Source organism: Netta rufina (genome assembly GCF_964035555.1).
Source record: "Netta rufina genome assembly, chromosome: Z".
Lineage (NCBI taxonomy): Eukaryota > Metazoa > Chordata > Aves > Anseriformes > Anatidae > Netta > Netta rufina.
In genome coordinates this window covers 44,707,042-44,721,287 of record NC_140126.1, presented here as the reverse complement: position 1 = coordinate 44,721,287, position 14,246 = coordinate 44,707,042, and the positions used below count along the sequence as shown (strand labels likewise).

The following is a 14,246-nucleotide window of genomic DNA, read 5'->3' as shown; positions in this document are numbered from 1 at the left end:
TACTAAATTTCATTTCAAGGCTGAAACTGAACATGATTAGAATCTATAATAAAAAGGTATCTTAGCAAATCTTTGGTGATAAAATGATTATATGTAACTAATTCTCTCAAAAAAAAACTTTTTTTATAACTTCTAAAACTATTTTAACTTCAGTTACAAAACATCAGTGTTCTTAAGGTGAAAAAAAAATGTTGTACAAAAACAACATACAAGTTATTATAACCCTGACCCCTGTTACTTGAGTTCCAGACTGAGACAAAATGAAAGCCAACAGAAAAAAGGGCATAGACAGAAAAACTAGTATTTATAAGCCCTCAAAGCACATAAAAGGAATTAAAGAAATTTAATTACCATTAGCTGTAGGTATGTCTTCTGTTGGCTTATCTGTTTGCAATTATTCTTTTTTTTTTTTTTTTCTCATTTTTGGAGATAGTTGTCTTTCTAGAATTGTGCAGAAAAAGAACATCTTAAAATAACCACATTGTCATTATCACACAGTAAGTACATTAACCGTACAATCTTCATTAGCCAATGAAGCCCCATGAATTTTCAGTAGTGCCACTAGATGTAATATGTGTAAAATCCCACAATTGAGAGATGGAAGCACATCTTGTCCAATTTACACCAAAAAAAATACCAGTCATATTCAATTTATTTATATTTTTATTGTAAATCATCTCTCTAACCTCAGTAGACATGTTTTCAGGGATTTGCTTACCTACAAAAGCAACGATACAAAAAATAAGTTGGAGATAAATTAAGATGTTTCAATTACTTTTTTCACTGTGCTTCTATTGGTTTTGTTACTGTGAAGCGGCACTAATACTACACCTTACATTACACCCTAAATTTCCCAAAGCCAAATTCAAGCTAGCATGATATTCTGCCTTCTCTTTTGTTGAAGAGACTGGTTAATTTTTGTTACATTCAACAAATCTGATTATGATTAAATGCATCATAAAACAATGACCAAAAAAAAATATGAAACAGCTGCAAATGATACATCCTGGTGTTTACTATTTTGAATGCAGCTGGTTAAAAGCAGTTCTAAAAAAGCACAGATATGAACCCTGAAGTAAGACTATGAGTAATTCTGAATAGACTGACAGATTTTCAACAACTATTTGGCACAAATGGCTCCGCAATCTCATAGAAATGTTCCACAGAACGACATCCTCCAAGTGCTCTTAAGTGCATTATTACACAATCTCAGAATAAATAAAACATGGAATTTCTTTTCAGCAGGTGAGATACTCAAAGACACTGAAGTAACTGAAGTAATTCAGACAATTCTGAAAACTTTAACCAGAAATTTATTAAACTGGAGAGAATGCAGAGTTACTTCAATATTAACACAGGGGAAAACAAAAACAAACAAACAAAATAAAAACCCAACGAACAATAAGTGCTTTCCTAGATTAAAGCCTGAAGGCTAAAATGACATGGGTCATATAAATTGGCATATTAATTTCTGGAAGGATTTCTGGGTTATTTATTAAATTGCACTTGCACTGACACTGCCAGGAGGCTCAAGGTAACTGACCTATCTGAACTATCACTTTTCAATATTCATCTCAGTATTAAAGTGCAGAAGATCTCACTACCCACTGGAGCTCAGCAGAAGCAGGAGAAAAAGCTGCTTATGCCTATAGACCATGAAATAACCTTTCAGGAAACCAGCAGGGACCTGGGGGTCATCTACCCATGAGGTACTGTGCAGAAAATCATGGCTTTACCAGGAATTGAAAGAGCTGATCCTAAGCACTTGAAGGAGGATTTGCTAGATCAAAACTTTCATAAGAAAAAGTCAGGCTATATAAGAACATTTCTGTTACAAATCACTCTCTCCTGGAAGCAGAATTCTAATATTGCTATTAATTATGAGCAATGAAGTCATCTTAATGCTGGTTACTTAATAAAAGAGACAGTAAGTGTTTAACACATCTATTGCTAAAATATTGTTCCTTTAGAACTATTCCAATATCACTAGATAGTACCTTTAAAAATTGTGCTATTGATACTCACTTTGAAATAACATTCAAACTCTTGACTTCAAAGAAGGGACTCAAATTGCTACAATCTGACAATATCTCCTCCTGAGAAAAGGAATGGAGAGACCACTGTGACAGCAAAATTATTTTCTGAGATCAAAACTACTAGTTAAAGGCACAAAACTACACAGTCTTGCGCCACAGTATTTCAAGTTATTAGACTTTTTTAAAATAGGCATTGACAGAAGCTACTGAATCAGGGCTTGTTAGAAAAACAGAGGCAGCTTAATAAGCAGACTGTATATCAAAGTTATGAAACACAAACCAGTCAGCATAGACTTAATATTTTTTATCCCATTAACATAATTATTTCCTACTCAGTAAAAATGAAAATGACATGTTAGCATTTCAAAAACAGGAGAAAATGACCCTCTAGGCTTTATATGACTATCAAAACAAGCACCGGTACTTTATTTGCAAATTATCATGCATGAAATGATCGACTCAGCAAGTTTACCAGTCAACAAAGTGTGTGCTCTACCAGTTATAATCAATTTACATGTAATGATATGTCTAAATATGAATTTAAATGAGTTCCTGTCATTTCATGTTCAATAGCTGCTTTATCATCATACATACGGACACTGACCATAGTTAATGTTGCAGAAACAGCAGAGCATGCACAAGTTTCATAAGCCAACGGTAACCAAATACGAAGAAATTTGTTTTAATGTAAAAGATAGCCTCTGACTGCTAAGGCATGTTTATTTTCCAGTCAAGTTAACAAAAATAATTTCTAAGAGGTTGTTTTCAAGCATTTGTTGTATATGCCACAACTACATTAAATATACAATATGAATCACAACAGCATTCTCACCTTATAACCTACCGGATTTCTCTTTCAAAATATGAAAAGAACCCTGAGGCCACCACAGAATAAAGAACATTTCATTATCATCCCTATTGCATATAAATATACATTATTTAGACCCTGCAAAAAGGACATTCTAGGGATGAAGAGAATTCTAGTTTCTTTAACAGCATATCAGACACATCCCTGCACAAAATATTTTAATACAATCATCACAAATTTAAAATAACCAGGGCAAGTGAAATAAAATTCCATAACAGCGGACAGTACTGATCAGATGGCATTTTGGAAGAATGCAAGACAAAGCCAAGTGTAACACACAAGAATGCATTATTAAAGGCTGGCCTCTAAGATGTCTTCATTTAATACAATTAAATGAATGAAATAATAAGAATGACTTCATCAAAAGGACACCATTATGTACTACTCTCAAAGTTACTTTCGTTTTACTTGGAATAGTGTAAGTCAGACAAATAAAGCTTAATATTTACCAAACAACAATCCTTTTCATCTCCCTTAACTTTATTTATAATGTACATACGCAGGTAGAATTCTCAAATGCATTTTTACTGGTATACAGAATCATTTAAATGCATATTTGGTGCAATTTCTTTTTTTTTTTTGGTGTTCAGAAGTCACTTTTATTTTGATAAAATGATACAGCAAATTTATACTTAACATCACATATAGATTTTGACTATATAAAGAATTTATAGAGCTTTTTAATTGTGGAATGGTAAATTTCATACATATGAAATTTTAAAAATGCTGCATGAAATTGTGACCTTGCCAGTACACAGATCGGCCTTCAGAAACTGTAATGAGCATGAATGGACACACATTTCTATCTGGGCCCAGTACAAGTATGGACACATTGAAAATGTAGTAACATCAGTATGATTTGCTTTTACTTTGGTGGTTGTGATATTCTAGGCTCAGATGCAAAGTGCACCTTAATGGTCCTCATATCTGTACATATACCCCATTGTAGTTTAAAGGCATCAGCTTCTTTTATTCTCCCTTGTAGCGAGGAGGTCTTTTCTCTTTAAATGCAAGAAGACCTTCAATTCTATCCTTGGTTGGAATAGTCTGCAAAGGGTAATATGTAACATTTCATTATTGATACAAAAAACAATACCAACAAAAATATTTTTGTACATATCCCCTTTCTTTAATATAAAATAAAACATAACAGAAAAATAAAAAGTGCAACATATAGTCAGATATGTGAAAGTACCAGTCATTTCATAGGCACAAAAGGAGGCAGAGAAAAAGCTTAGGAGAAGAAGGAGTATCTTTTCTCTGAACAGATGAGTGAGAATGAATCTCTCTAGGGTTTGTTTTGGGGTTTTGATGTGTTTGTTGTTATTATTCTGTTTTTGATTTTCTGTTTGTTACCTGGTTAGCACATATACTGTTAAATTGTATGTGCTTGTGAAGTGTCCTATATGTTATTTTATGCTAAACCAAAAGAAAACAATAGCAAAGCAGTTCTTGGACTAGGTGCATGCATAGCAGTGTATGACTGATGAGGTATAGGGCTGGCAGTGCTTCATGTAGTGTCCTACACCTCATTCCTTAAATTCCTTATAGAAACAGAGTACGTAGAAGGAAGGCCTAGATCCAATGACAAAATATTTGTAGAAGGAACCATAAAGCAATTTCTACTTGTATTTCTGCATGTGCCTCACAACATGCTCCAGCAAAGCCTCTCTTCTACATTTTTTTTATTTAATCATGGTTACATACCTGAGCGTAACAAGCTTCTTCAATTGCTAAGCCTGTTACTAAGTCGACCTGAGAAAAAGAATTCAACATTTTAAAAAGCCTATTTTTGCACATTTCACATACATTATTTCCTGACAGCTAGCTGTTTTTCTATGTGCCAAATACTAAAACAGTTTACTTTAATGTTCTTCTATGGTACATTAACAAAGAAATACCTGGCTGCCATGTGGTGAGAGAGATTAGTGTTTCTGTAACAGTTTCTGTATTTGGTGATACAATTAGTATGTAATACACTGTCAAAACAATGTATGTTCTTCACTGTACATTTGTAATCATTTCAACTACTGCAAGGGAAGATTTACTGCATGATTATTTAAAATTTGTTCTGAAATAAATATATTCAAAAAATTCTGTAAGAAAATAATATACTAAAAAGTAAACATGGATTCAATTTTAAATGGATTTTAAAAAGTAAATTAGGCCAGTGGCAATTCTGCACTGTCATCTAGTTTTGTGAGTTGGTCTGAAAAGCTGTCCCGGCTTTAGCTGGGATAGAGTTGCTTTTCCTTATAGTAGCTGCTATGATGCTGTGATTTTGATTTACAATGAGAATGATGCTGGTAACACACTGATGTTTTGCTTGCTGCAGAGCAGTGATTACACTGAGCCAAGAAGTTTTCAGCTCCTCACACTGCCCTGCCAGCTAGGAGGCTGGGGGTACACCAGGAGCTGGGAGGGGACAGACCCCAGCTGGCCAGAGGCATCCACAATGTTGATTATTTTTCTCTTGGGGCTGCTGTGCTTGTTCTCAGAGTTGTGCTGTGTAACACCTTACTTGCGGTCTGTGCTCCCTGTTGTGCTGTTTGTCACCTCTGGGGGCTGGTTTGAGGTTATCATTTTGCTGTACTGTGCAACACTGGCTTATGATACAATAAAATTACTGGTCAGAGCAATTGCATTGTGCATCACTTGTTTTGTGTATATAGTAGTAGCAGTAGTAGTAGTATTTTCCTTTTCTGTCCTATTAAACTGTCTTTATCCCAACCCATGAGTTTTACCATTTTTCCGATTCTCTCCCCCATCCCACTGGAAGGGAGTGAGTGAGTGTGGTGCTTAGCTGCCTGCTGGGCTAAACTACAACAACAGCTGAAATGACTGTTCTCCTGAAGTGACTGAAATCATTTTCTCACCAGTATCTCTCTGCCTTTCTAGTGTCAGCTGCAACAGAATTACCAGCTCTCCAAAAGGCTAGGGAAAAGGTTGTGGCTATGCACCACAAGTAGATTGTTAAGAGAAGATAAGCAACAGGGTAGATTACCACGGGAAGCCATGAAATCAGGAAATAGTAATCAGAACCAAATATGAAATTGGACTCCAGATATAATTTTAACACTAGCCTTTATTAAACTATTTAAAAAAAATAGCATGCCTTTTGGCCTTTATTAATTACTAAATACCGAAAGCCTTGATAGACTTCACAGAGTATGACTTTGGTGATGTTTTTCTTTCCAGCACTTGCAATATAAGTTGTTCATAGCAGTGTATGTTTATTTTCTCCTATCAGTAAATAGCTGAGTGCATTACACCTAGGCAGATGTAGGATTCCTACACCTTGTTATGGAAATCAACATCATTCCTAGTCTCAACAGTATGAACTCAAAAAACACAGACATTAAAAAAATGCATTTAATCTTCAAAAAGGTTTTGACCAAATAGACTTTTAAAGAGTATCAAACACTGAGAAACTAAACACAGTTCTAAAAAGAAAAAAAAAATCACCATGGTAAACCTGTTGCCAGCCTGACTTATTTTTATGAGAAGTACAGATCCTTACCTCCATTCCCTGATTGATGGCCAGCTTTGCAACTCTCATTGCTACTGGTCCCTGAAATGAAAGACAAAGCTTATTTACATATCACTAAATTCTAAAAGATTATGCAATAAAGAGTCAGCACATCAATGTTCTTATACTGGGACCCTTTAGACTTTGGACGTGTATTAAATAGATACAAAACAGGTCAGGTTATATATTTACAGTAGCTATATTCTAACAAAATGATATTTTCAACATTGAGAAAAAATGAAAGAATCATATAATTTTCAGTAAAGAGAACTGAAAGCAGTGTTCTGCATTTCTGTTTCTAAGGTGCTGAGCATATCCACTTTTGTCAAGATTGCTCAATTCCTTTCAAAATAAGGCTCAGAATGACCACCATAACAGGGCATCATTATAGGACTTTATAGATCAATCTAATTATGCCCTTATTATCACACAATGAAGAAACATAAAAAGATTAAACCAATTCAAATGGACCCATACAGCTTCAAACCTAAAATGTGCTTCTGCAAAGTCTGCAGTGGTCAGGTAATGACACTCTTCCATGAGCAGCTGAGTTCAGTAGCAAACAGGAGTTCCACCTTGGTCCTTCACAAGGAGGCATGTTTGTGAATCATCTCAGTCTTATGCCTATCATTGGCATCAGCTTCTGAATGGTAAGAGATTGCTTTGAAGAAGTGGCCTACTGCTTTGGGAAAAGTCAAATGCAGTCTCTCAGTGGTGACATGGCACTGCCCTTGCATGAGTTGACAGGACCTCAGAGCTCACCATATGCTTTTGAACTGGTTCCAGTGCAAAGCTGTAACTATAAATCAGCCTTCCAGAACCACTGTATGCTAAAAACTTTAGCATATTTTTCAAGTTTGTCTTTCTATGAGGGTTTTCAAAACAATCATTTTACACATCATATTTAATCCATTTTCTATTTTGAATGCAAAGATTTTGCTGTTAAACTTGTGATCTGATACAGTCGTTTACTCATTTTGTTTAATACTACCACCTATGAATTTGCTACCTGGGGTACTTTAGTTAAAAAACAAGTTTGATGATCTCCAAACTCACATTTCTTCTCTGAACAAACAGCCTGCACTCTATGCCTGTAACAGAACAGGTAGCAATCAGCTAACACAAAGACTCCTGTAAGGGTCATAATTAAATTTCTCACTAATTTTTTTAGGTTCTAAAGCACAAAAATTCAGTAAATCCCATTTCAAGTCTTTTAGTAAAAGACAGAGATAAAATGTCATGTAGAATAAATGACACAAGAGCATGATTCATTCATCAAACTTATACACAAAGGACAGAAATCAAACAGATCACTTTCCAGTAGTAAATGGGTTTTGCTTTAATACTGATATTAGATTTAGTTTTATTTTTTCAAAACAAGAGCTACGCTGAAATACATTCACTTTCATAAGGACTTTTTTGTATCTCTTCCGAAGTGTTCAACAGCAACAGAATAACCTACTGAGACAAAAAATTTACTAAAAAAAAATAATAATAATAATAATAAAAAAAAAAACAACCCTTACACCATTTTTTAGTGTTTAACATGTGAAAACCAAAATATACAACGGAAAAACAGACAACAGCACTATGATACATGGATTGACAAAGCTTATTTGCTTTACTGGGAAATATTTACCAAATAACACCACTTGATCCATGAGAAAAATTTCCATTGCTCTCCACATACCTACCATGGCTTGTAAACACATAACTTCGTGGCAATTATAACCAGAACACAGCTGAGTCTCTTTCAGGCTTAATATTTGGTAACAACTATTAAGTTAAATAGCAAAATAATTAGTTATACCTGAGGTAAAAATTCTCTTGCCAGAGCTAGTGCTCTTCTGTATGCAGCATCCCCTGCTTCGTTCTGTTCTACCACATGGCTAATCAATCCTATTGATTTTGCTTCCTCACCATCTACAATGCGTGCAGAGAAGATTAGTTCTTTAGCCAAAGATACTCCAATAGTGCGGGGTAATCTCTGTGTCCCCCCTAAAATTTGGAAAAAGAGAAAATGCAAGTATTAGTTTCACATCCCTTTATCCCACAAGTGTAGATGCCTTATTCAGTTCAAATATTTTCAATTCCATAAACATTTATATGAAAATATAGAAATTACATTAGACAGTCCAAAGTGCCTTTTTCAGTTTTGAAACTAAATCTAAAAGGAAATCAATTGTTCTGTTTCTTAAAAAGACATGAAAATAGCTGAAAAGAGCTAACAGTAATAGAAATTCTGTTTGACTGCAAGCAGGTTACCTTACTCAAAAGCAGCCAAATACTGAAAAAAGCCAGTAAGTGACCATGCCCAAGCATTTTGCTTCTTTTTAACAATCTGTATATTTACATTATATTACCATCTTGAAAACATTTTTGAAGAACTACACTCAGGAAAAATATATACTCCAAGAGACAGAACAAGGCTGTAGCCAATGCTAAACTTTCCATGTATTAGAGACAGTAAAAATTCCTATCTAACATGAACTAAAGACAAGGTCTTTAAAAAATTTGTCCTACTGGACAAAATGTCCACCATACAGCTAAATAAAAACATCATACGATGGGTGAGCAATTGGCTAATGGGCAGGGCCCAAAGGGTTATGGTAAATGGGGCTGCGTCAGGCTGGCGGGCGGTCACCAGTGGGGTCCCTCAAGGCTCCATTTTAGGGCCGGTACTTTTCAATATTTTTATAAACGATCTGGATGTAGGAATAGAAGGTATTTTGAGCAAGTTTGCTGATGACACCAAACTTGGAGGAGTTGTGGACTCGAATGAGGGTGGAAAGGCCTTGCAGAAGGATCTGGATAGGTTGGAGAGCTGGGCGATCACCAACCGCATGAAGTTCAATAAGAGCAAGTGCCGGGTCCTGCACCTGGGACGGGGAAACCCTGGCTGCACGTACAGACTGGGCGATGAGACGCTGGAGAGCAGCCTAGAAGAGAGGGATCTGGGGGTCGTGGTAGACAGCAAGTTGAATATGAGCCAGCAGTGTGCCCTGGCAGCCAGGAGGGCCAACCGTGTCCTGGGGTGCATCAAGCACAGCATCGCTAGTAGGTCAAGGGAGGTGATTGTCCCGCTCTACTCTGCGCTGGTGCGGCCTCACCTCGAGTACTGTGTGCAGTTCTGGGCACCACAGTATAAAAAGGACATGAAACTGTTGGAAAGTGTCCAGAGGAGGGCTACGAAGATGGTGAAAGGCCTGGAGGGGAAGATGTATGAAGAACGGCTGAGGTCACTGGGCCTGTTCAGCCTGGAGAAGAGGAGGCTGAGGGGAGACCTCATCACAGTCTACAACTTCCTCGTAAGGGGGTGTCGAGAGGCAGGAGACCTTTTCTCCATTAACACCAGTGACAGGACCCGCGGGAACGGGGTTAAGCTGAGGCAGGGGAAATTTAGGCTTGACATCAGGAGGGGGTTCTTCACAGAGAGGGTGGTTGCACACTGGAACAGGCTCCCCAGGGAAGTGGTCACTGCACCGAGCCTGTCTGAATTTAAGAGATTGGACTGTGCACTTAGTCACATGGTCTGAACTTTTGGGTAGACCTGTGCGGTGTCAAGAGTTGGACTTGATGATCCTTAAGGGTCCCTTCCAACTCAGGATATTCTATGATTCTATGATTCTATGAAATCATGGCCTTGTCTCTCCTTACTTTTGTCTTACTGTTGAAATCCAAAGCCTGATCACAAAAATTAGAAAAGAGCAATGATGGATGCGGGCCAGTGGAAAAAGGCACCTAACATTACTTAGCTTCTCTTACTGTGATAAAAAAATTTTGTTAGATTTTGAGGTCAAAAAGTAGTTACTACATTAACCAGACATGTGAAGATAGATTACTTGGTTATATGAAGAATTAGCTTTCTAAAACTGATAAACAATGATAACGTGAGTATAACCATTATCAAAACTGAAGACATAGATTGAAATCACAGAAGCAGATATTTGTATGAACTAAAAAGAATAGAAATGGCCTTCATCCAGGAAAAGGTATTTTGAAACTATACAAGGTACTGTTTTGACATGAATCTGAAACAAATATTCCATTGAGACAGGCAGTCTGAAAGTAAAAATTTCTTTTGAAATAGAGCTATTTCTGCAACAGCATGTTAATATATTAAATTACAAATGTATGTATACATGCAAGAGAAATATTTACAGATGTTCAAGAAGAGCTGGTACAACACTGGACAAATGCATGTTCAACTGATATAAAACATTAATTTCCACTAGGTAATTGTAGACTAAGCCAGTACTGTTTTGAAACCATTCAATTCTCTTAGTGATGCTTCCTGAAAATACTTTAAATATGTTTCTGAACCATGATCTTACTGGACATAAACAAAACCTTATTGTGATTCCACGATTCAGCTTTCAGATATTATTATTTCTTAATGAATCACAAACTTCAATACTACTGTATTCCTTTCCATAAAAACAGACCTCCCTTTGAACACATTGTAAGAAAATAAAGGAGGTTTGGGGGATTTCTGCCTTATGTCTTCTAGAATATTACAAAATCACGATATAAAACAAAAAAATGAGCTACTTTTTCCAGGCTGAAATTGAATGAATAAAAATAAAAATGCTTACACTCAAAATAGTTTTAAACATTCGCAAATACAAACACTGTGAACTTTCTACAGACCTACCATTCTGGTATGACTGTACTTAAGACCATCATCGCGGACAAGGAGGACAGGCAACAGAAAAATAAACTCATGTTTGGAAGTTCTGTTAGTTCAGCTAAGCAGGTGATAGTGCTAGCAGGAAAATTTTGCAAACAGCACCCACCAGAAGAACTGAGGAATCAGAATTTAAAGAAAGCTCCCATTACAGAATATTTTTATGACAGGAAAAAGGAAAAGGAAAAAGGAAAAGGAAAAAGGGAAAAAGAAAAGGGAAAGGGAAAAGAACAAGGAAAAGAAAAGAAAAAACACCCAAACAACCCCCTTTTTAAAATACTACAAACCCTATTAGTCTTGGCTGCCTAACTGGTGAGATTCACTGAGAATGACTTAAACTCTAGCTATAAACATTTAAATCCCATCTACATGCCATAAAAACATGAGATGTATTTTCAAGAAACTTGCTGCTTATGATACCAAGCTGTACCACCGCTTCCACACAGAAACATTTACTGGCATTTTTTTCATACTGAACATGTCTTTTCATTTCTCACCCAACGAAGCTGTCATACCCTAATCAATGTCTATCCTCATACACATTTACGTGTACATCAGAACACTGCAGATGTCTACTCTGACTCTTTAAGAACAGTTTTTTCATAAATTATCCCTTGCACCATAGTAATAAAATCCAGAAATGTATCAAGTTTGGCTTTTGATTAAAGAAAACTATGTGTCCAAATCATAAGACTTGAAACCATAAGAAACTGAATCTACTTATTCCATATCTTCTGTTCCTTTTCTGTTCGCTATGCCTCATATTTTTTTCTGCTTAAATATCTCTCCTTTCTTTACTGCTTCATCTCTTCTATTACTGCTTCTACCAGGAAATGTTGAAAACAAAATTTAATTGTGCAATAATATTTCATAACTTTGACCAAGCAATGGATATGTTTAAACATGAAACACTGTTTATAGATGAAAAAAAAAAAAAAAAAAAAGTGTTCTTGCCAGTGTCTTCAGTGTCTTACACAATAATGATTAAAGAGCAAAAAGAAAAAAGAAAAAAAAAAAAAAAAGAACAACAGACTATAGTCTATGTTGTTTGGCTGCTTCCCACACAGCAAAGACATTAAGCAGAGGAGCACGTACTTTGATTAATATTCACAGAATACAAGCCAACAGTTCAATGCATCAATCATATATATTCAGTAGTAGCAATAAGATATATGCATACACAAAAGCAGTAAGACAATTAATCAATTACAAACAACACACCAAAATACACATAAGTTACATTCATTTATGAAGAAAATACAGAGTATACTGCAGATGAATGTTGTGTTTTGGTAACACACAAAGAACATATAATGCCTGCCAACTACAATCATAGCTAAAGGAAGTAACACCCAGTCTTCAAAGACATTACTTAACCAGGGCATTTCATCTAAATGTAGAGCAATATTTGATGGAAGAATAGTTGTTTCTTTTTCACAAACTTAAGAACATCTTATTTCAAGGACCAGTGATCTGGCATTACACAGTGTGTTAAAAAAACTTACTTGACATACAGTTGCAGTGTAAATGCATTCTTATCTAAGGTAGTATATATTCAATGTTGTAATAACTGTAAACACCAGTTTTAGATGACACTCCAGTCTGTGTGAAAAGACACATTGAGTACAAGACTACAAGACTACAAGGTATGAATATTGTTAAATGTATTTTTTGCATGCTTTATTTTTTCTTAACAACCAGTTGATTTCGTATGACTATTTATTTACTGACAGTAATTCATCAATTACAAAATATGTACACAACTGGTTTGGATTAAGGGAATTACGTGATAAATTCCCAAGCGTATATCCAACAAGATGAAGCAACTAGCTTACTGGAAATAGATTCATCATTCTGGCAGAGAAGATCTACAATCAGTAGTTTCTCATAGCTCAAGGCTCTGTCAAAATGTATTGGACAAAATCCTGTTCTGACAAAAAAAAAAAAAATCCAAACTTTAATTTAGTAATATTCTTGTTTATTAAGTTAAGTAAAATGATTCTTTCTATCCTATTCTTTTCACCACAAACTTCATTTGGTTTGCATTGGATTGATTTAACTGGACCAGTATCTAGCTTTCTCTTCTTAACTACTGTACATTTCTAGTGTTTTATTAACAATAAATGGTGAAATCAGAGTCCATCAGCCACAAAACTTCTAATTACCCAATTCAGCCAAAAATGTCTTGTAGGCATTGTTGTGGTTCTTTCACAGAAAGCTGTGAGGAATAGACTTTTTCCTTTCCATTGAAAGATATGAAAGAATGGAATATGGGAATGTAGAAGCCTGCTGTTAATAACACCCAATCCTTGACAATAAGTATTGAGCTCATAAACACGGCTAAAAAGACTATTTTAATGTAATACTTTTCAGTCATGTATCTTGTATGTAAAAAGTATGTGTTACAAATGTCTTAAAGTACCTGACATCCTTTGCTAAATAAAGAAACTTTCAAAATACAAACATTCTGAAAGCTATCAAAACAATCTTTAACACCAATTTTCCAACAGATTATTTACCAGATCAGGCCTTGATCCTGCAAAGACACAAGAGTTTCAGCTCACTTAAATCCAGGAATAAATCCTTATGGGATCAGACATCCCAAATCCTTTCATAAAAGAAAACATGAAGAGCCTGCAACTGGCACAAACTGAGTAACTAACAACTGAAAACAGCTTAGACCAGGAAGGACATGAACAAAGATGTAGGACAGAGTGAAAACCACATGGAGATAAAAAGAAACAAAATGTTATCTCTGTGACAACAAAAAAACACCGAATTGACAAAAAGTCAAAAGGCCTCTCTCCTGTCTGGCCATGTAAGTAGTTGTTTGGAAAAAGAGTAGAGACCTGAATGAAGCGTGCCCAAGACAGTTGCCTGAGATTGACATGGGAGTTGTGTTGGGGTCTGTGATGCCTGAGGACAGAAGCTGTATCCAGAACACATTTAGCAGGAGGCTGCCACAAGGGCCAGTGGGAGTTTATTTTGCCAGTCAAGCCAAAGAAAGCTCAGCAGTGATCTAAGTCACAACTGCACATGAGACTGGAGGTGAACGATGACCCGCTACCTACAGCAGCATGGCAGCTGCAAACATCAGCTCCAAAGCTGCCAACCAAACTTGCAAAT

General features: G+C 35.8%; 1 protein-coding gene across 5 annotated transcripts in view; it reads right to left on the bottom strand.

The window, feature by feature from the left end:
- Positions 1–2,429: 2,429 nt before the first annotated feature.
- The window catches only part of AUH (AU RNA binding methylglutaconyl-CoA hydratase), a 113,379-nt gene continuing 101,562 nt past the window's right edge, over positions 2,430–14,246 (bottom strand). For all 5 annotated transcript variants that reach the window (XM_084305095.1, XM_084305096.1, XM_084305097.1 and 2 more), the window contains 4 exons: positions 8,244–8,431; positions 6,425–6,475; positions 4,612–4,659; positions 2,430–3,951 (listed from right to left, as the gene is read on the bottom strand). In XM_084305095.1, coding sequence (XP_084161221.1) covers positions 3,874–3,951; positions 4,612–4,659; positions 6,425–6,475; positions 8,244–8,431 — 365 coding nt within the window. In that variant the 3' untranslated portion in view covers positions 2,430–3,873. The remainder of the gene's footprint in view (positions 3,952–4,611; positions 4,660–6,424; positions 6,476–8,243; positions 8,432–14,246) is intronic.